Source organism: Chlorocebus sabaeus, chromosome 11 (assembly GCF_047675955.1).
Source record: "Chlorocebus sabaeus isolate Y175 chromosome 11, mChlSab1.0.hap1, whole genome shotgun sequence".
NCBI lineage: Eukaryota > Metazoa > Chordata > Mammalia > Primates > Cercopithecidae > Chlorocebus > Chlorocebus sabaeus.
The window spans coordinates 116,998,035-117,018,910 of NC_132914.1; the positions used below are offsets into that span (position 1 = coordinate 116,998,035).

General features: G+C 41.4%; 1 protein-coding gene across 5 annotated transcripts in view; it reads right to left on the minus strand.

Moving 5' to 3' along the window:
* The window catches only part of CIT (citron rho-interacting serine/threonine kinase), a 195,000-nt gene that overhangs the window by 139,964 nt on the left and 34,160 nt on the right, over positions 1 to 20,876 (minus strand). For all 5 annotated transcript variants that reach the window (XM_008004911.3, XM_008004908.3, XM_008004906.3 and 2 more), the window contains 4 exons: positions 11,930 to 12,072; positions 10,648 to 10,741; positions 3,351 to 3,554; positions 1,061 to 1,214 (listed from right to left, as the gene is read on the minus strand). In XM_008004911.3, the coding sequence (XP_008003102.2) occupies positions 1,061 to 1,214; positions 3,351 to 3,554; positions 10,648 to 10,741; positions 11,930 to 12,072 (595 nt within the window). The remainder of the gene's footprint in view (positions 1 to 1,060; positions 1,215 to 3,350; positions 3,555 to 10,647; positions 10,742 to 11,929; positions 12,073 to 20,876) is intronic.

A 20,876-nucleotide genomic window follows, 5' to 3' on the forward strand; every position in this document is an offset into this window, starting at 1 on the left:
TTAAAAGGTCTGAACCTTGGAGATTTGGGGAGAGATATCTATTTATTTAGAAAAATAAAGCAATGTGGTCACCCTAATAATAAAAAATTTGCCAAGAAAGATTTATGGAAATGCGACCTACTTAAATATTTCAGCAGGTTAGAGAAATCATCAAAATGGCTTACAATTGGACAATACTGAATTTTTACCATACTATGTCCTAGCTGAAGGTGCAAGCAATTATAACATATCTCCAATCAGAAGCCTGGTTTTGACACCTAGAAACAGATTCCATTTCCCAACCTCCCTCCATCACCAAAAACAAAACACATACTCAAACAGGACAACTGCTTTCCTACTGGCTCTAATCCATGTTGATCATTGGGTCCAGTTATTAGAAAACATTCAATCAACAACACATCCAAGAATTAAAAAGATTTTTAAAAGATCACCAACTGGTAAAAGAAAAAAAGAGCATTGTGTGGTTTCTGTTGATAATAAACCCAGTCTTTGTTTTTAATGAATTCATTCAGTGTGCACTAACTGATTATAAAAAGTGATGTATGAATGAGTCTACTGTGCATATACATTATAGGTTTTACATGCTTGCGAACAAAGACAAATATTATCGAGGGAAACAAATGAATAAACACAGGGAGGTGTTTATGGTTTTCGTTTAAACTCAGCCATTAGCAGAACAACCTGGGCATGTTGCCTAATCTGAGTCTTTTTCCTGACATGTGAATGAAATATCTAGATCCACTTTTTTGGAAGAAATTGTGTCAAACCAAGTGATAACCTTCAAACTCCATTAATCTGTGCCTCTAACTTACTGAAGGATAATATTCTAAAGGCCACATAAACACGGAGTTTGATAAATGACCCAGTTCTACATAAACAATTTTAAAGCAGAATTATTACTCAAAGACGGCTATATCATTAGCCTTTACTACTCGTGTAGATAATTACAGCCTTTATTTATATAATTTACCAAAGCTTCTTTGGGCCAGAATAATCTCAGATCTCTCTTGAGTGTTTCATAATCCCAACATCCCAAATTAAGGAAAATAGCCCTACTTACAGTTACGAATGTTATTCCAGTCGATTTTAGAGAAGAAAGGATGGCAGCAAAGACCTTCAAACTTCAGTCTCTCTTTCTGGCCACACAACAAACTTTGAATCAGATCAAGAAAGTCACTGCTCACTTTGGGGTCATCTGGAAACTTCAAAAACCGCTGTTCCAAAAAAACAAAAGAATTTCCTTAGCAGGGATTCCGTTTCTCATGCCTCAAAGTGAAGAAAGTATTTCTCATATATGCAAGTTTCTTTTTTTGTTGTTGTTTTTTAGAGAAGGAAGTTTCATGCCCTCTTCCCTCTGGACCAAAGGCATGTTCCCAAAATAAGTGGCCTGTTCACATCAATAGGCTTAGTTCCTTTGTAGGGGTTCAGCATCCTCCATGGCTTGACCCCGGCTCCCCTTCCCATCTCATCTCGCCACGCTCCCCATCTCTCTCTTTGCTGTCCAACAATGATGAGCTATTTAAAGCTCCCTGAACAAATCACGCTGTTCTCGCTGCTTTCCTTGGTTACCTTTTCTATCCTATAACTCCTTTCTGCATGTTCCCTCTGCACTCTACTTTTGCACCTACATATTGTGCTGTGATTTCAGTGTGATGAAAAATAAAGAAGGCAGAGAGGGCCTGCTTCTTCTGCTCATCCCTGTAAACCTGGTACCTAACAGCGCATGGTATGATAATGCACTCGTTATTGAATGATTGAATGAGTGAGTGAGCTAAAAGGAAGGAAATAAATTAGCTCCAAGAGTCATCTAAGGGGAAATTTTCACTCAAGAGGAGGCACAAGAATAACTAATAATGTATTTACATAAAAATATGTATTAAGCATTCCCAAAAGATGAAAACTGGGTGAGATACAAAAACCTAGGAAATACGTTCTTTTTCCTTTTGGTTCAAACTAAAAAATACACATTTATCAGAGCCTTAAGAAATGAGCTTCATGAGCTGGGCACAGTGGCTCATGCCTGTAATCCCAATACTTTGGGAGGCCAAGGCAGGCGGATCACCTGAGGTCGAGAGTTCAAGACCAGCCTAGCCAACATGGTGGAACCCCACTTCTACTAAAAATATAAAAATTAGCCAGGCATGGTGGTGGGCACCTGTGATCCCAGCTACTCAGGAGGCTGAGGCAGGAGAATCGCTTGAACCCAGGAGGCAGGAATTGCAGTGAGCTGATATTGTGCCACTGTACTCCAGCCTGGGTAACAGAGCGAGACTCTATCTCAAAAAAATAAATAAATAAATAGGCTTAATGTAGTAGAAAGTACAGTTATTAGAAAATAGTTTTACTATATATATACACACACACACAGAGTAAAACACTTATCTATATGTAATTGTATTTCTAATTCATTTCCTCAATTTTAATACCATATTCAATAGTTAGTACTAAGAAGGAATATATCGAAAAATCAAGAGCATGGACTTCAGAGCCAGACTGCCTATGTTATTTTGGGCAAGTTACTTTACCTTCAGTGCTTTGGTTTCCTCATCTATAAATGAAAATACTACTACTTACCTCACAGGGTTGCTTGAAGATTAACTAACTAAAACTACATCTCCTCAATTCTAAGACTCACAGTTATTCACAGTTAACAGCACTGAAATCAAGATGTATTTTATAATCAATAAAAGTATCATAGACTCACTGGCAGCAGTTTTTCTTTCTTAGCAGTACATAAAATAATGGTGTAGTCTTATCATTACTGGCAGCTGAGATTCCGTGAAATACAATTAATAAAATGCTTAGAATAGCCTTTGGCACAGAGTTAAGTGCTATATAAGTATTTGCTATTATTATTTTCTAGCACTGCTGAAACCCTCATTCACACAATTTTTAAATAACGTCTAACATTCTATAAACATTAATTCACACGATACCTATAAAATATTCACACACACAATTTTTAAGCAACATTCAATAAACATTCACTCACACAATTTTTTTTTTTTTTTTTTTTGTGGAGTCTCACTCTGTTGCCCAGGCTGGAGTGCAGTGGTGCGATCCTGGCTCACTGCAAGCTCTGCCTCCCGGGTTCACACCATTCTCCTGCCTCAGCCTCCCGAGTACCTGGGACTACAGGTACCCGCCACCACGCCCGGCTAATTTTTTCTATTTTTTTTTAGTAGAGACAGGGTTTCACCATGTTAGCCATGATGGTCTCCATCTCCTGACCTTGTGATCCACCCGCCTCGGCCTCCCAAAGTGCTGGGATTACCGTGCCCAGCCTCATTCGCACGATTTTTAAATAACGTCTCTCAATATGACCTCCAAATCTTCTAAGGACTCTTTACCTGGAAATTCATGATGTTATTGAAGGTTCTGGCAGAGGTTCCCTCTGCGAAGGGGGATCTCCCATAAATCATCTCATAGGCAATCACGCCCACTGACCACCAGTCACAGTCCAGGCCGTAGGTGCCTTTTCCGTCCGCATTCATCACAGTCAGCACTTCAGGAGCCATGTAATCCGGGGTCCCAATTGGGAGTCTGGCATTCACCTAGAATCCCATCAATAAAACGAATACAGCAAACTTTCAATTATCCTCAAGTAGACTGCCAACAGCCACATTTCAGACACAAGCTGATTTGCCACTGATTACTATTCTCCCAGGCACTGAAACCTGCTGTCAAGTGGCACACTGTCAGGAAATGCAAACGCTTTACTAATTTAAAAAAAAAAAAAGCACAAAGCATATAATGCAATCCAAGGGCAAAAGGGCAAGAGTTGTGGATGATACACATACACCCTTTGGTGATATGAATGAGAGTTGGATATATACCGGGAATGGAAGATGTCTTTTCTAATACAAGTTTTTGATATAATAGAACTTCTCTTATGATAACAGCAAAATGATAATAAACTCTAAAAATGAATCTAAAAGATCAACCTAACCATTACTAGAAAACTGGTGGTTGGCCAGATGCAGTGGCCCATGCCTGTAATCCCAGCACTTTGGGAGGCCAAGGTGGGTGGATCATTTGAGGCCAGGAGGTCGAGACCAACATGGCCAACATGGTGAAGCTCCATCTCTACTAAAAATACAAAAATTAGCCAGGCATGGTGGTGCAAACCTGTGGTTCCCAGCTACTTGGGAGGCTGAGGCACAAGAATCGCTTGAACCCAGGAGGCGGAGGTTGCAGTGAGCCAAGATTGAGCCATTGCACTCCAGCCTGGGTGACGAGACTGTTAAAGAAAACAAAACAAAACAAAACAAAACAAAACTGGTGGCTAACTGGCAATATAATATTACAAATCTCAAGTTCAAAAATTTGGAAAACTGCCTTTGGAATTAATGTTCCTACTTCAACCCACCCACAGGGCAAGACATGATAATTAACTTCCACCCAGGGCCCAAGGTTAATGAGTTCCTTTTCCTCATCCCTAACGCTTGTTCCTATGATTCCCTCCCCGACTGTTCAGAACCCAGGGGCTTATAATTCAATGGCACCCAAGCACTTGACCTTGGCAAAGAAAGGTTAGGACAATACAGGAGGGCATTTTATAAAGCTAAATGTATTCCATTTAAAGGACCGACCTTTTTTCCTGAGACTTTGTCCTTCTGACTTTTTTAGTGTTTAAATGTCCTTTGTTTCTTGATATGCTGTTGATGAAAGTAATAGATTTTCTTCCCCTCATACCCACCCCTGTCTAGGCAGCTTAGTAAGCTGGCAACCCCTTTGGTCTTCAAAATTATTTTGACGTTTTACTGAGCCATGAAATTTGAAGTATAGAGATTCTTTCTCTAACTTTTCTCCCCACCAAAACAGAGAGGCCCTGATTTTAGTTATATAGTGTGTTGACCAGCTGTCCTATAACTCTATGTCATAATGGGCTTCTCTCAGGTCAGCAGTATATATGGTGCAAAAGAACTTTTTCCTCACTAAACGATAGTAAGTGCCCCTGAGTGAGCCAAGAGATTTTGTGGGTAAGGCCACATACCTTGAAGACTGGGCTTTACACCAAGAAAGTAAATTTGCTTTGCTTTAACCGGGTGTGGAGAGGAAAGTGAATGTTTAGTGAGGACATGATGAGGTCTCCTCTCCCCAGGGCTGATTCTGGATGAAGCTCTTCCAGCCTGTAACTTGAATCTCGTCCATTCCTCAACCATGAGACTTTCTCATTATATGAAACACACCTATTCTTCCCTCTCCTCTCTTTTCACCCCTTCCCTCGGGCCCACATTCTGATACAGGTTTTTCCAAGCCCTAAACTCAGACAGCAGTGTGATATGACCATTCCTGACATGGATTGTCCACTGCTTTGGGCAATAAAACTTCCACTATAAATGCCCCTTCAAGAAAGCCAGATGGTCACACCATCCGAGAAACCTACAAGCAGGTTTGGCTTGATGAACAGAAGGGGAGACAAAGGGGAAAATATTTGGTCTAAGACAAAACCACAGGGTGACTTAAGCTTAAAGAACTGAAAATAGGTTAAGTCAAGGAGAAGCCTTAATATGCTAGGAAATCTGGGCTGATATTGTTTTTTTAATATGTATGTAAATGCTAAAGAGCTCAGCACAGGATTAGGATTAAACTAAAGGGTTTTGGTTAAAATGCACTGACAATAAGCAATAGTTTTGGGGGGTTTTTTTGTTTGTTTGTTTTTTGTTTTTTTGAAATGGAGTGTCACTCTGTCGCCAGGCTGGAGTGCAATGGCGCGATCTCAGCTCACTGCAACCTCCGCCTCCCAGGTTCAAGCAATTCTCTTGCCTCAGCCTCTCAAGTAGCTGGGACTACAGATGCGTGCCACCATACCCAGATAATTTTTGTATTTTTAGTAGAGATGGGATTTCACCATGTTTGACCAGGATGGTCTCGATCTCTTGACCTCGTGATCCAGCCATCTCGGCCTCCCAAAGTGCTGGGATTACAGGTGTGAGCCATGGAGCCTGGCGCAACAGATACTTTTTAAATAACAAAACAAGAGAAGGAAAACTATAACATCTTGATTTGACTAGGTAATGAAAATGCTACTATATTGTTGATTAAATACTTATCCTTTATGTCTAATGACCTTGCAGGACCTAACTACACAATTGTCCAATACATACCATTTGCATTTATTGGATTTTGTTTTATTGCCACAGGCTGTTCAGGAATATTCAGTTCTCCTTATTTGCAGCTCACAGGGCACAGTCACTTGTTCACAACCAAAGAATTGCAAAAACGGAATTGACTAGGGCATGTTTCTCAGGATGACCCAGCCAAACAGTATGAATTGCCAATGCCTCATTTTCAAACTAATGATGAGACTTATCAAAGAAAGATAATTCCCCAACAAATTTTTGCCACCTAACAGATACATGATTATACACATTTATGCACAATCATTTTCTAATTTTCTACATTTTATTAACTTGTACTAGAAAGCTATGAAGGGAAAAATACCCACTGGCTTACTCTTTAAGTGCGTAATAGTGATTAGCAAAGGCATTACTCTTTGTTAATTAACAAATCTCTAAGTGTGTAATAGTAATTAACAAAGGCTTTTAATGACAGTTAATGACTGCTAAGTTCCCATTAGTCACTGACCCCCAAGCACATTAAACCTGTTCAACATGTAATCTCACATGTCCTGATTATGATTTTGCAATATGCTTTCACTCTCCTCTGGTAGCAATTCAGCCAGTTAATCTGAGTGAGATGTTAAAAGTGAACCTATAGTAGGGGCCCAGCCTGCCTGCAGGAGGACACTATCTGATAGGGCCCAGGTACTACTTAACTTAGTTAATTTTTTTTAAGACAGAGTGTTGCTCTGTCACCCAGGCTGAAGTGCAAGTGCAATCTCAGCTCACTGCAACCTCCACCCCCCCAGATTCAAGCAATTGTTCTGACTCAGCCTGTTGAATAGCTGGGACTACAGGCACGCACACCCAGCTAATTTTTGTATTTTTTTTTTTTTAGTAGAGACAGGGTTTCACCACATTGGCCAGGTTGGTCTCAAACTCCTGACCTCAGGTGATCCACTCACCTCAGCCTCCCAAAGCGCTGGGATTACAGGCATGAGCCACCGTGCCTGGCCAACTTAGTTAATTTTTACTGTATTGACAGGGAAGAAAATAAACAAGTTCAGAAGACTATATGAGAATGACTAGGGAACAGAAGAGTCTGCCATATTTTGGGAGAAAGGGGGAGAAGGAAAAGGAAGGAAGGAAGGAAGGAAGGAAAGCGGGGGAGAACTGAAAGAGGGAGAGAGGGAGGGAGAAAGAAAAGAATGAACTTAGCAGATTCTTTTACTAACAAAAAGCAGATGAGGATGAAAGAAAACCAGTGTCTTCCTCCTCCTAACTCCTTTCCATAAAATGCTTCAACATGGTGAAACCCCATCTCTACTAAAAATACAAAAATTAGCCGGGCATGGTGGCAGGCACCTGTAATCCCAGCTACTTGGGGAGCTGAGGCAGGAGCATCGCTTGAACCCAGGAGGCGGAGGTTACAGTGAGCCAAGATCGCCCACTGCACTCCAGCCTGGGGGACACAGCAAGACTCTGTCTCGAAAAAGAAAAAAAAAAAAAAAAGAAGAAATGCTTAAACATAAAACTATTTAAACCTAGCTTTACCCATCAAGCTGCCTAGGGCATAAGTGTATACCTGCAGAAGCGGGGGGAAAAGGAGTTCTCACTACGTTGTTCCTCTTGTGGAAAATAAAGCTTTTGACTCCTACATAAATCTAAAAAGGGCTATCTCTTCTGGGGTTGCAACTGCTAAATGGGGTTATCACTTACCATGCTACACAATGTGGTTTATCTACAATCTCCTTACGACCATTTTCATGATAGCCTAATGAGATAGATTGGAACTCAGCTGTTCACCATTCTTTGAGATTCTAATAAAGAGAAGTGGGTGACCTAAGTCACACAGCAGGTCCTACAGTCACTAGGCCCTGTGTTTACTAACAGAAAATACTCCAAAGCAATGTTCTGAATGAGAAGCTTGAAATAAGACAATGGATAATGGAAAACCGAACAAATCTAAGATTCACAGGTATCCAAAATACAAAGATAATATGTGGGGGTAATAGGCAAGGGACTGATTGATTTGGGGTAAGTAATATATGATAGTTTCAGTAAATGTGGATTATATTTTATACAGTATACCATGAGTACAGGTAACATTTAGAACCTACTTTAGGCCTACAGACATTTCATTCAAAGGAAATATGTTTAACCCAATACCACTATTAAAAATATCCCCCCAAAAATTATAATTTTATATCCACACTTGACTTGATCTAGTGTGCAGATTATTGCTCTTCTATAACAAAAGGGACTTTGTACTTAATGCAAAAAATTCCTTTTTATCTGCTTGTCACGTTCCAACCCTAAAAGCACAAGGGAAAAAAGAGAGGCAATATTCTCAAGTGTGTGGTACTGAGTGTCATATCTCCTTGACCAAAATAATCAGAGATTGAGCCTTTGTTGCAAATAAACCCGGGAGGCTCCTCACCTGGAGTGAAGGTTGTTACAATTATAACTGAAAAGGGTGGTTTGAAGCACTGAAAAATAGAAACTGGGAACCCTGTCTCTCCATCAAAAGCTCTGAAGAGAATGACCTCAGACACAGAGATAGGGTCTTATTCTTAATTCCTCTTTATTTACCAAGCAGTAACTTTGGATCTTGATTAGTTTTCTGAGCAGGTTTTCTTACTGCAAACGCATATTCCTGTCTAATTAATTAGCTTTCTGATGCTTCTCAACCTACTGCAGGCATGATCCACTAAGGGTTCTCAAATCCCACTTCCCCCAGTCATCCCATCCCAGGCACATCTGGCAATGTCTAGAGACATTTTTGGTTATCTCAGCTGGAGGGGAGGGTGCTAATGGCATCTAGGAGGAAGGGGTCAGGGATGCAGCTAAATATCTTATACAGGGCAGCCCCCACAACAAAGAATTATTCAGATCAAAATGTCAGTAGTGCTGAGGTTACACTGTCAATGTACCTATGCTTCAATTTATTTCTAAATTCATGATTTTTTTTAATTTCACGAATGCAGCATATAAATTTGTTTTAAGACAGGGTCTTGTTCTGTCACTCACGCTGGAATGCAGTGGTGCAAACATGGCTCGTTGCAGCCTCAACCTGGTGGGCTCCAGCGATCCTCCTGTCTTGGCCTCCCATGTGGCTGGGGCCACAAGCATGTACCACCACGTCTGGCTAATTTTTTTATTTTTTGTAGAGACTAGGTCTCATTTTGTTGCCCAGGCTGGTCTCAAACTCAAGTAATCCTCCCGCCTCGACCTCCCAACGTGCTGGGATTACAGATGTGAGGCACTGTACCGGCCCATATAAATTTTTTAATCCTAAGTGATAAAACTTTGCATTATTTTAACTTTTTTTCTGTGCTTTATTCCACTAAGATTAATACCTAAGTTTTCATGCCTGTTTCTAAATTGTATATAATTTTTTAAACATAAAATGCTTTGTAGTTATAGCAATATAATCTAATTTTTAATGTAATGATCAAGTGAACAGATTACAAGAAAATAAGCTGAAATAAAGAATAGTGCTGAGGTTGAGAAACTCTGACACTGCACAACATGGGGAACTTATTTTTCCAAGGGCCTGAACACCAGGAAAATTCTCTCAAGTAGGTCTCAGGTCTGCAGAACACACAGGCCACATGCTAGAGAGCAAAACGTTCACGCAACTCCAAGCCTTTTCTTAACATCAGCCTAACAATACCCACCTTTCTGAAAGCAGTTTAAGAAAAAAAGAAAATTTTACATATTGTCCTTTATATAAAGGATTTAACTCTCAGACTTGAGGGGCGTTTTGAAGAGCAGCTTCTCTAACCTCTTAAATTGTGCATTTTAACTAGCATCAGTTTTTTGTAGAGAAAGTATAAAAGATCAAGTTCCCAAGGATTTGTCTAGGTCACCAAGTGGTTCAGTTGTAAAATCAGTCTTAAAACCTAAGTCGATTTTCTCTTAGACATATCCTTTTTTGCAGAGTTGACTTCAAAATTCATATTTTAGTACATACCAACTTTATTAGAAGATTTTTAAACTCTAATCTTTTTTTACTTTGTCATCTTTTTCCTAAAGTATTCTCGCTCTTGATCTCAGTAGCTACCCTCCTGCCGTCCTACTTAGCATGTGGAATAGAGTGCAATTTCTACCAAAGATCCAAGACTTAAAAATGACACTTTGAGCACTTGGTTCTTAACACTTAAGGATATTTGGTTCAAATGCTCCAGTGATTAATTTCCATTTTGCTGCATAGGAAATAGAGGATTTGACATACAGGAGTTTCCGTTTCATCGAAATATTTTAAAGTGAAAAAGATAACATAACAGAAGACAGTCTGTAACAGGCAAGGAAAATGAAGGGAGAAACAAAATAAGCTTTTTCCTTTATTTCTAACCAAACTATAAGAATGCTCCTAAAAATGTCCTGTAGGGTATTAACAGGCACTATAAATGAAAAGGTGCCACCGTCTGGGAAATAGTTCTGTGTCCCCTCCCGACCCCCATACACTGCCAAAGGTGAACGTTGTTCACCATTTTATCCCAACACTTCCCAAACTTAGGAGGACCAAGAATACTTTTTAGTATTAACTCTATTAAGCTATCTTATTCCATTTTGTTACCATCTTGTTTGAATTCATTTTTGCAGCAGATCCAAAATCCACCAGCTTGATGTGTCCTGTGCGGTCAATGAGAATGTTCTCGGGCTTGATGTCTCTGTAAGAAAATCAGGACCATGAATTGCCTCCTCCATCCCAATCAGGAAGCAACTGCTAACCTAGAATTTCAATTGAGCCAAAAATCTTTGTTTATGTATTCTGCTATATAGACCTCCTCTACTGATGGATATAAACGATTAGCATACATTTTGCAAAACAAAGTTAACCAAAAGGCAAGGAGAGAGAGAGGGAGGGAGGGAGGGAGGAGGAGAGGAAGAATAGGAGGGAAAGAAAAGAGAAATGAAATACATATTATTCAATGGATTATTTCTCCTAGAGATACACATTTTACATTAGGAAAACTAAGGCCAAAAGGAGCTATGAAATTTTCCCAAGGTTATGTAGCTAGCCAATGGAAAAGCTGAGACTCTATCTCAGGTTTTGTGATTCCTGGCCTAACAATCATTGTATTCCCACAACATTCTCAGATGTACACAAAACATCAGATGAGTGAAGACATGAAGAACTACTTATCAACTGAAGATTCTGTAAACCAGGCGCGGTGGCTCATGCCTCTAATCCCAGCACTTTGGGAGGCCGAGGTGGGTGGATCACGAGGTCAGGTGATTGAGACCATCCTGACCAACATGGTGAAACACTGTCTCTACTAAAAATACAAAAATTAGCTGGGCGTGGCGGCGTGTGCCTGTAATCCCAGCTACTTGGGAGGCTGACACAGAAGAATCACTTGAACCCGGGAGGCAGAGGTTGCAGTGAGCCGAGATGGCACCATTGCACTCCAGCCTGGCAAGAGAGTTAGACTCCATCTCAAAAAAAAAAAAAAATCTTTGTAAATTCTAACGTGCAGAGTTACAGAAGTACAGCTCCATGGTCTTACACTACTGTGTGGTATGACATTTCCTTCTGCAAACCAAATTCAGTTCTTCTATCATATAATCCAAATAACCCATGCAAGAGTTCCCAGTCTTACTTAGCTACATTACCAGATCTTACTAGCAAACCTGAGCACATTACAATTCTAGATCTATTGCACTGCTGGATGGGCAAGCTGAAATGTCCTCCCTTTTGGAAAGTCTGCTTTCAGCCAGTTATTGGTAGACTGGCTAAAAATTGGATGGAGCGTTATCTTGATCCTGAAATCATTCATCCGCTCATTTCCATGCAGGAACTCTTATGCAACACAGAAAAATCCTCAGCATAAAAATGCTATCAGAGTCTCACTTACCGATGCACATATCCCATCTGATGAACACTGTGAACAGCCAAAATCAGTTCAGCTAGGTAAAACTGAATCAGGTTTTCATCTAACTGGTCCTCATACCTATTCAAAAGTGACAGCAAGTCCCCTCCAGGCTGATATTCCATGACCTGTAGAGAATGCCAAAGTTACTAATTATTCACGCACCCAAAAATAGGGAATGCCTCAATTAGATCCTCAAATATCACCCGACATGTTACAATAACAAGGTCTCCACAAAACAAAGAAGATGTGTAAGGCACACTGTAAGTCACATAGGATGAAGTCCCTGCCCTAAGAAAATTACATCTGTTACCCAGGGGAATCAATATAATGAAAGACTAGTCCCAGACACCATGCACGGTGTTTGCAAGGCAAGCTTGAAAAGTTGAATTAAATCCACCCACTTCCCCACCCACAAGTTGACACCCCAGACATTCCCTAGGATTAGGTACAGTGTAGACGGATATTCCTAGAGGGCAACCACTCTCTTATATCCTTTCTGTATTCCTCTCAGCACCCAGCAGAATTCAGAAGGCTTGCAATAAATGTGATACAATCTTTTCCTTTTATAGTCAGTGTGGAAGGCAACTGACAGCCTCTATTCAAAATTTAAATGTGAAAATATCCCCTTTGACCTAGTAATTCTACTTCTAACAATTTACTTTACAGGTACTTACAATAGTTTGCAGATAAATAGAAAGATAAATAGATTCTTTGCAGTATTGTTTGTAACAGGAGAAAAAGCCATGGAAATCATTCAGCTATCCATCAAAGACAGGCAAAAATATGACATATGTAAACAATGGGATAAGAGGAAGATATTAAAAACAAATGGACTCCATTTATTCATACTGCCATGGAAAATTGTCCATGACAATATAAAGTGAAATCCTGTAAAGAATAAAGTACAACCCCTTTTTTGTAATAAATAAGGAATTATTACATGTGTTTATACATACACAGGAAAAAAATCTTGAAGAAGAATATTAAGCCTCAAGTAAAATGTTTGATTAGCAAAAAGAAACTCCTCTACCCCAAGGAACTGAAATCCTTTCTCCTTTTGATGATAAACAGTTGTGATATTCCTGAGTCCCCAGGTGGCTATAAGGCCAGTTAGCCTGGGTGGCTTCAGCCTCCTGCTGGTGACTTCACCTCTCTGCCTTTCAGTTTCATCCTCTCCAAAACAGAGATAAGACTAATCCCCTTGCAGCACTGTGTAAGGATTAAGTAAGACAAGGTCCTCTGAGGGCCTGGCACAGTGCCTGGCACCAACATGAAGTCTTCACCTACCATTCAATTCCCATCCTTCCCCACTACTTTACTGCATGATCCTTTCTGCTCTGTCCAGCAAAAAGAACCCGTTTAGACAATCGCCGTAGCCATGTTAACCCTTATTGAGTTCTCCTGTCCTTCGCCCTGATTTCCCATTTTATTAGCCATGCTATAAATGTCTTGGAAGTTGTCTCATATGCTTTCTGGGAAAAGGCAAGATCTGAATATACTTCTTAAAAAAACACTAAATCTCACAAACTACTGCATTCCAAAAGCCAACTCGGGGATGTGAATTCTCACCATCATCCTCCAAACTCCTGCTTGCTTTTAGTCCAGAATTAGAAGAAAGCTCTAGACAAGTCAGAAGTAGAGCATCTGCACAGAGCCCCAAAGGCCTCAGGCTGGTCCAGTAAAATCTCCAGCAAGTGTGCCCAGCACCAAGGCAACCCCAAACCAGAGACCCCTGGAGAAGCCAGTGACTCGCGCATCCTCCCCAAGGGCTCCTTATAACCTGGGAGTCTACTCCATTCACATGGTTTCTGACAACAGCAGACATTAACCCAGACACCGGACAATTGCATTTGAAGAGTAAGGTTCCATTTGCACAACAATTGCTGAAAAAATTTTGATTTATGGACTGGGCACAGTGGCTCATGCCTGTAATCCCAGCACTTTGGGAGGCCGAGGCAGGCAGATTACGAGGTCAAGAGATCGAGACCACCCTGGCCAACATGGTGAAACCTCGTCTTTACTAAAAATACAAAAATTAGCTGGGCATGGTGGTGCATGCCTGTAGTCCCAGCTACTCGGGAGGCTGAGGCAGGAGAGTCGCTTGAACCCAGGAGGCGGAGGCTGCAGTGAGCTGAGACCACACCACTGCACTCCAGCCTGGCGACAGAGCGAGACTCCGTCTCAAAAAAAGAAAAAAAAAAAAAAAATATATATATATATATATGAGATTTATGAACAAGAGGAACACTTAGAAGGGGCAGCACCTCACATACACACTTTCTTTCCCCCAAGTTCCTAGCAGACATTAGTTACTCACCCCAGTCCTCGAGGAGCCCACGGGAGCCACCTGGCTGCCTTTAGCTCACCCACTCATCCCAACCTGGTTCTCCACAGGCCCTGGGTATGTGGGTGAATGCTAATTTATATGTCTGTTTTAAATATATACTGCCATTAAAAAGGTCTTAAATATCCAAAAAAAGAAAAAGGAAAGAAATTCACAGATAATAACAGAAGTACTTATACTTTTAGTACTGAAATGTCTTAAAATAACAACAATGCATATTTATGACGACACACCACAGTTATAAATTTCCTATGGCTGTATTAAAGATGTGAAAAAAACAGTATGGCTTGTGAGTTTAAGGCTGAGAAAGTCATATGCATAGCAGAGCAGCCACCGGCAACTCTTAAGAACTGACAAACTGAACACAACTTAGTATTTGGCAGCTACTCCTGACATTCTATTTGCAGTGACCAGTAAAATAGTTCAGAAAACAAGAGCCAGCTCGTAAAGAAGCAGAAAGACATGTATTCTTTGCTTCTATTCAGAAGATCCAACTTCCTGACTGAAAATCCCCTCCTAAATCAGATCAGTCTAAGAGTGGAACAACTTTCCATTTCTTCAAAACCAGGGTTGATTGAGAAAACAAGCAACAAAAATTACCACAGCTGCTACACAGCATGCATCACAACATGAGGCCAAAACAGACACACTCAATGACAAACCTCTAAATAGACCAGGTCCTTATCAAAGATGCTAATCAAACTTGACCCACCATTCCAGGTTACCACACCAAAAATTCCAACAGTGCACCATTAGGAGAATGTAGTTCAGACATTTACTGAGTCAATGTGGCTATCCCAAGATGTTACCCATATCCCAAAACTATACTACTGGGTATAGCTGCTCATTCTAGTGTGAATGGAGCCCACAGGGAAGATGGCTTGTGTGTGGCCAACTAAGACTTATTCAATCATCATGCTGTTAGAGCTTAAAGATACAATACAGACCCAGGACTTCAGTGCTTTCAGAAAATACATTTGGATTGTTAAAATGGTACCAAGAGGTTCTAAAAGCATCTAAAGTAACAAACTAGGCATCTTCAATTCTTCTTACCAGGTGACTTGCTGTGAACCAAAGACCAGGGTCAGCAGAAAATGATGAAGAAGTTAAGGACAAAGTCGCCACCCAGGTTGTGACCGAGAGTCCATTCACAGCATCTGATTTTGTCCAAAAATGTAACTCTGTGCCTGACTTTTACTATTCAGAGATGCTCAGTAAGGCACTGATCCTCAAAACCAGGATAGCCTTGGCTTCTACCCCAACACAACTATAGGTCCTCTAGGTTAGAACTTCCCAAGCCTGATTGTCCATCAGAATCACCAGGAGAAGTGTTTCTTAAAAATAAGACAAGCCAGGCATGATGGCTCATGCCTATCCTAGCCGTTTGGGAGACTGAGGCAGTAGAATCACTTGAGGTCAGGAGTTTTGAGACCAGGTTGGGCAATAAAGCGAGACCCCACCTCTAATAAAAACAAAAAATTTAAAAGAAAATAAGATAGACTCATCTAAATCAATATTTGAGTGCCTATCATGTGCCAGCCACTATTCTAGATACTAGGGAAACAGCAGTGAATAAAACAGAAAAAATCTCCACCTCCATACAGCTGATGTTCTGGTATAATGAAAAAGAGTTCTGTTTTTTCTTTTTTTTTCTTTTTTTTTTTCTTTTTTTGAGACGAAATCTCGCTCTGTTTCCAGGCTGGAGTGCAGTGCCACGATCTCAGCTCACTGCAACCTCTGCCTCTCGGGTTCAAGCAGTTCTCCTGCCTCAGCCTCCAGAGTAGGACTACAGGCACGCGCCACCATGCCCGGCTAATTTTTGTATTTTTAGTAGAGATAGGATTTCATCATGTTGGCCAGGCTGGACTCGAACTCCTGACCTCAAGTGATCCACCCACCTCGGTCTCCCAATGTGCTGGGATTACAGGTGTGAGCCACTGTGCCCGGCAAAAATTTTAAAATGATAATAATAAGCAGTATAGTAAGGTAAAGTGTATATCTTTCCCATCCCAACTACTTAGGGAGCTTAAAGGATTCCAGGGAATAACCCCAGACTTCATGGATCACACTCCATGGGTGGGAATCTACAGTTTTAAGGAGCTACTGGGGTGATTCAGATGCAGCCAGCCCAGTACCATGTGACCCACTGCTGAGGAGGATGTGGAACAAATATGGCTCCTTTCTCCAAGTGAATTAAAAGTTTCTATAGCAGCAATGCCCTTGATGAAACATGGCTTTCATATAGCCATCGCCTCTGCTGCTTATATTTTTTTCAGTGACTACCTGGAGCCTTTCTGCATATCAAGACAAGATCACTGACAACAAAGAGCTGGAAAATAACCAGTCCATCAGCACTGAAGCCAATGATCTTCCCTCCTTGCAAGGACTGGAGATGTCTCCTGCACACACAACGAGCAGCTGCAGGTCACCCAAATGATGATCACCAAGGCATAGCAATCAAAGGCTGCAGGCACAGGAGGAGGAAAGAGTCCTAGAGTGAAACAGCCCAAAACAATGTGGCAACCCCGCTGATGGCAGAGAAAGCACAGCAGCTGACAGACGAGCCTAGCTTGGAGCTATAATGGACTTGCTCTTTTAAAGCAAAGACTTTCAGGCCAACAGAGACAGACCCTTCTGATGGCAGCAGCTGCAGATGCTAATTAAAGGGCAAATCTCACATGTGTTCAGTTTGGAAGTAGCGGCTGCTTCTCTGTTGGTGTTTGCATCCATACCCCAGTACTAGGAAGGCAATTTCCATCCATTGTGTTGCATTTGAAACAAAGGACAAATGTGTGTGTGCACGTGTGCACACACACATATGCAATGCACCCACGTGCATGCTTGCATATGTGGGGATGGGGTGAATATTGAACAGTTCTTTAGTACTCTATTCCAATTCACATAGGGCATTAGAGGCATGCTGTGATAGCCACCTCTTAGAAATGTCTCCTTGAAATGCTTGCACGCTCAGCACAACTGAAAGTGCCATGAAAATGTAATGGTGCCGGCAGCATCATTATCCGCTCTGCCCAGTGTTCCTGATCTTTGCATGAGGGAGGAGAGAAGGGGTCCTCAAAGCAGAGTGGCCTCTGAGCAGAGTGGCCCCGATATTATTCTTCTTTAGAATAAAAACTGTGACTTTCTTCTTGGTCAAAGTGATCAAGAGAAAAAGAGAGAAGGTCCTTTATCTTAGAAAACATGAAACCCAGCCTGATTCATCCATCTATGAAAAAAATCCTCATTGAGTACTGGATCATCCAAAGTCTTGCCAAGAAACAGAGAGGACATGCAAACCAGGGAATTGAGGACATTCATTAGGTAAGGGGCTATTTACAAAGGTTCGGGTTAGGAGAAGAAAAATAAATTTGGGGTGATGAAACACCCCAGGGCTAGCAACAGAAGGGGACCAGATACCATGCCTGGGCCTGAAAGAGCAAGTACAGGGATTTTGGATGTGTACACTATTACTGAAGGGACAAAAGGCAGAAGCTATAACCAGAAACTAACCATGGCTACAGTTATAGGACAATGGTTCTCAAAATGAGGTCCCTACACCAGCAGCAGCATTACTTGGAAACTAGCTAGAAATGCAAAGTCTTGGCCAAGTGTAGTGGTTCATGCCTGGAATGCCGGCATTTTGGGAGGCTGAAGCAGGAGGATCGCTTCAGCCCAGGAATACAAGACCAGCCTGAGCAACACAGGGAGACCCCCATCTCTACAAAAAATGAAAAAGGTAGCCGGGCATGGTAGTGTATGCCTGTAGTCCCAGTTACTCAGGAGGGTGAGGTAGGAGGAAGACCTGAGCCCAGGAGTTTGAGGCTACAGTGAGCTATGATCGTGCCACTGCATTCCAGCTTAGATGACACAATAAGACTCTGTCTCGAAAATAGAAGAAGAAATGCAAATTTCTGGGCCCCACCCCAGACCTACTGAATCAGAAACTCTGGGGATAAGGCCAAGCAAGCTGGGACGACATAATTAAATTGTGGCTCCTAAAATGGTAAAAGTGTAAATGCACTTTTACATGCCTCAAAACACCAGAATAAAAAAATTTTTTTTAATTTTTTTTAAAAACTATTTGAAAGGCACAGAAAACTCAAAGAACCTCCCAAAGGCAACAATACACTCAGCAATTGAAGTCAATAAGAGGAATTAATATCTCATTTCACCAATAAGAAAATTGAAGCCGAAAAGGCCAGTGACTCTGGAGAGACCAAACAAGGAATGGTAATAAAACAAGAACCAATATTCTAAGTCACAGCCTCATTCTGATGGGCAGCTGGCTTCCAAACCCTGGCTTCAGAAGCAGCAGCATGTGAACAGGCCTGGTGAGTTTTGAGACATGCCTGAAAAATCAGATAATCTTAGCCGAGAGATCAAAACAGCACATGTCTCACTGTCAAAACTATCATAAGCTGCCACATTTCACTAAAGTAAACAATGAAGTTGTGTTCATTAACTCCCTCCAGATTCCCAATGACAGCATAGGCTGCTATTCATGAAGGCCTAGAAACAGCCCACTTTCAAATTGTTCCTATATAGGAAACAAACGCTGCCCACAAAATTGCACAGGTGTGGGTTGAAAGCAAGATAAGAAATATAAAGAACTCATCCCAAGAAGGGCATCCTAGTAGCAGTGGTTTCAGATCCAAAAGTATAATGCCTTGAGTAAGAATATGGAAGGTGAAACCACAGGCCTGGCTTCAAAGCTCAGCTGTACCTTGTATCACCTATAAAAGCAGCTGTTTATTTTGCTTTTTTTTTTTTTGAGATGGAGTCTCGCTCTGTCGCCCAGGCTGGAGTGCAGTGGCACCATCTTGGCTCACTGCAACCTCTGCCTTCCAGGTTCAAGCAATTCTCCTGCCTCAACCTCTGGAGTAGCTCAGATTATAGGTGCCGGCCACCATGCCCGGCTAATTTCTGTATTTTTAGTAGAGACAGGGTTTCACCATGTTGGCCATGCTGGTCTCGAACTCCTGATCTCAAGTAATCCACTCGCCTCAGCCTCCCAAAGGGCTGAAATTACATGTGTGAGCCACCGTGCCCAGACAAAAGCAGCTGTTTTAGCCTCTGTGACAGACTATTAATTGTGCCCCTCAATCCATCCTTCCCTCATTCCACAGTAATAAGAATTTTAGCTTGACAGAGGTCACACAGCCGACAGTAAATTCCCAGTCTCCTTAGCAGTTAGATGTGCAGTCACATGACTACGTTCTGGCCGAGAAAATGTGAGAGGAAATGATGTGTCCAACTTCCACATCAATCTATGGAGAAAGAATTTGCTTACTATGAATTTCTGTTCTTTTTTCCTACCAGCCAGCTGGAACAGAGACATGAAATGGCCCAACTTCAGCCGTGTAAAAGAAGACAACATCCTAAGGAATGGGGGAGTCACAACATGGAAGAAACCTGGATCCCTGAATTAACACACACAGCAGAGTTGCTCTGCCAGCCTGGGCTGTACATTAGGGTCTCTTTGATATAGCAGCTAAGTGTGTACCTTAGCTAATATATCTCTACATGCAACTAGGGAAAAACATTTGGAGTGAACATAAGGAAGTCACTGTAAGGTTACAGCACAGAAAAGGATTTCGTGGGTCAATTGCAGGCTCAGAGCAAGGGTAACTTGAAGAAAACCACAGCAGGAAAAACATTAGCACAAAGAATTTAGACAAAACAACACTGTCAGGGTTCAGTGGCTCACGCCTGTAATCTCAACACTCTGAGAGGCCGAGGTGGGCGGATCATGAGGTCAAGAGTTTGAGAACAGCCTGATCAATATGGTGAAACCCCGTCTCTACTAAAAATACAAAAATTAGCCGGGCATGGTGGCGCACGCCTGTAATCCCAGTTACTCAGGAGGCTGAGGTAGGAGAATCACTTGAACCCAGGAGGTGGAGATTGCACTGAGTTGAGATCGCGCCACTGCACTCTAGCCTGGGCGACACAGTGAGACTCCGTCTCAAAAAAAAAAAAAAATACTACAAGTGGTGGGATGCAAAACTACGTGTTCTTTGTGAAGATCAGCTCCTTCATGGAAGGACACTGATAAAGGCATCTGTTATGCAGAATTGAACAGATTTCTTCATGAGCCAGATCAACAGAGCACTGTTTCCATGAGCCACCTGCAGAATACAAGACTAGCCTTGTTATATAGAACCAGATATTATGACGGAGTTTGTGACAATTTTCTATAGACCAGGAAACAGTAAACCAAACTCACTGGTATATCACCACAAATGGGAAATGTTTAACCATCAAAATGCAAAAGAACCCAAGTTCAATTTCTTTGCACTGCATTCCAAATTTTGAAAATCTCACTGAGTCTATCTTGAACTACACACGTTAAAGAAAATAACTCTGCTGAGAATATAATGCAAGTTCTGTAATACAGTAAGTAAATTTGAACATACATCAAATTTCTATGAAATTAATCACACATTCATCCAATAAATATTGTTTAAGCAATGACTTGGTAAAGCTCTCCCCTTAAGGATGAGGTTGCCTAGTGGGACAGAGCAGCACCCACTCATGAAGGAGAAGTACAGGGTGCAATGAGAGTACAGTCAAAAGGCACCGTCCCAG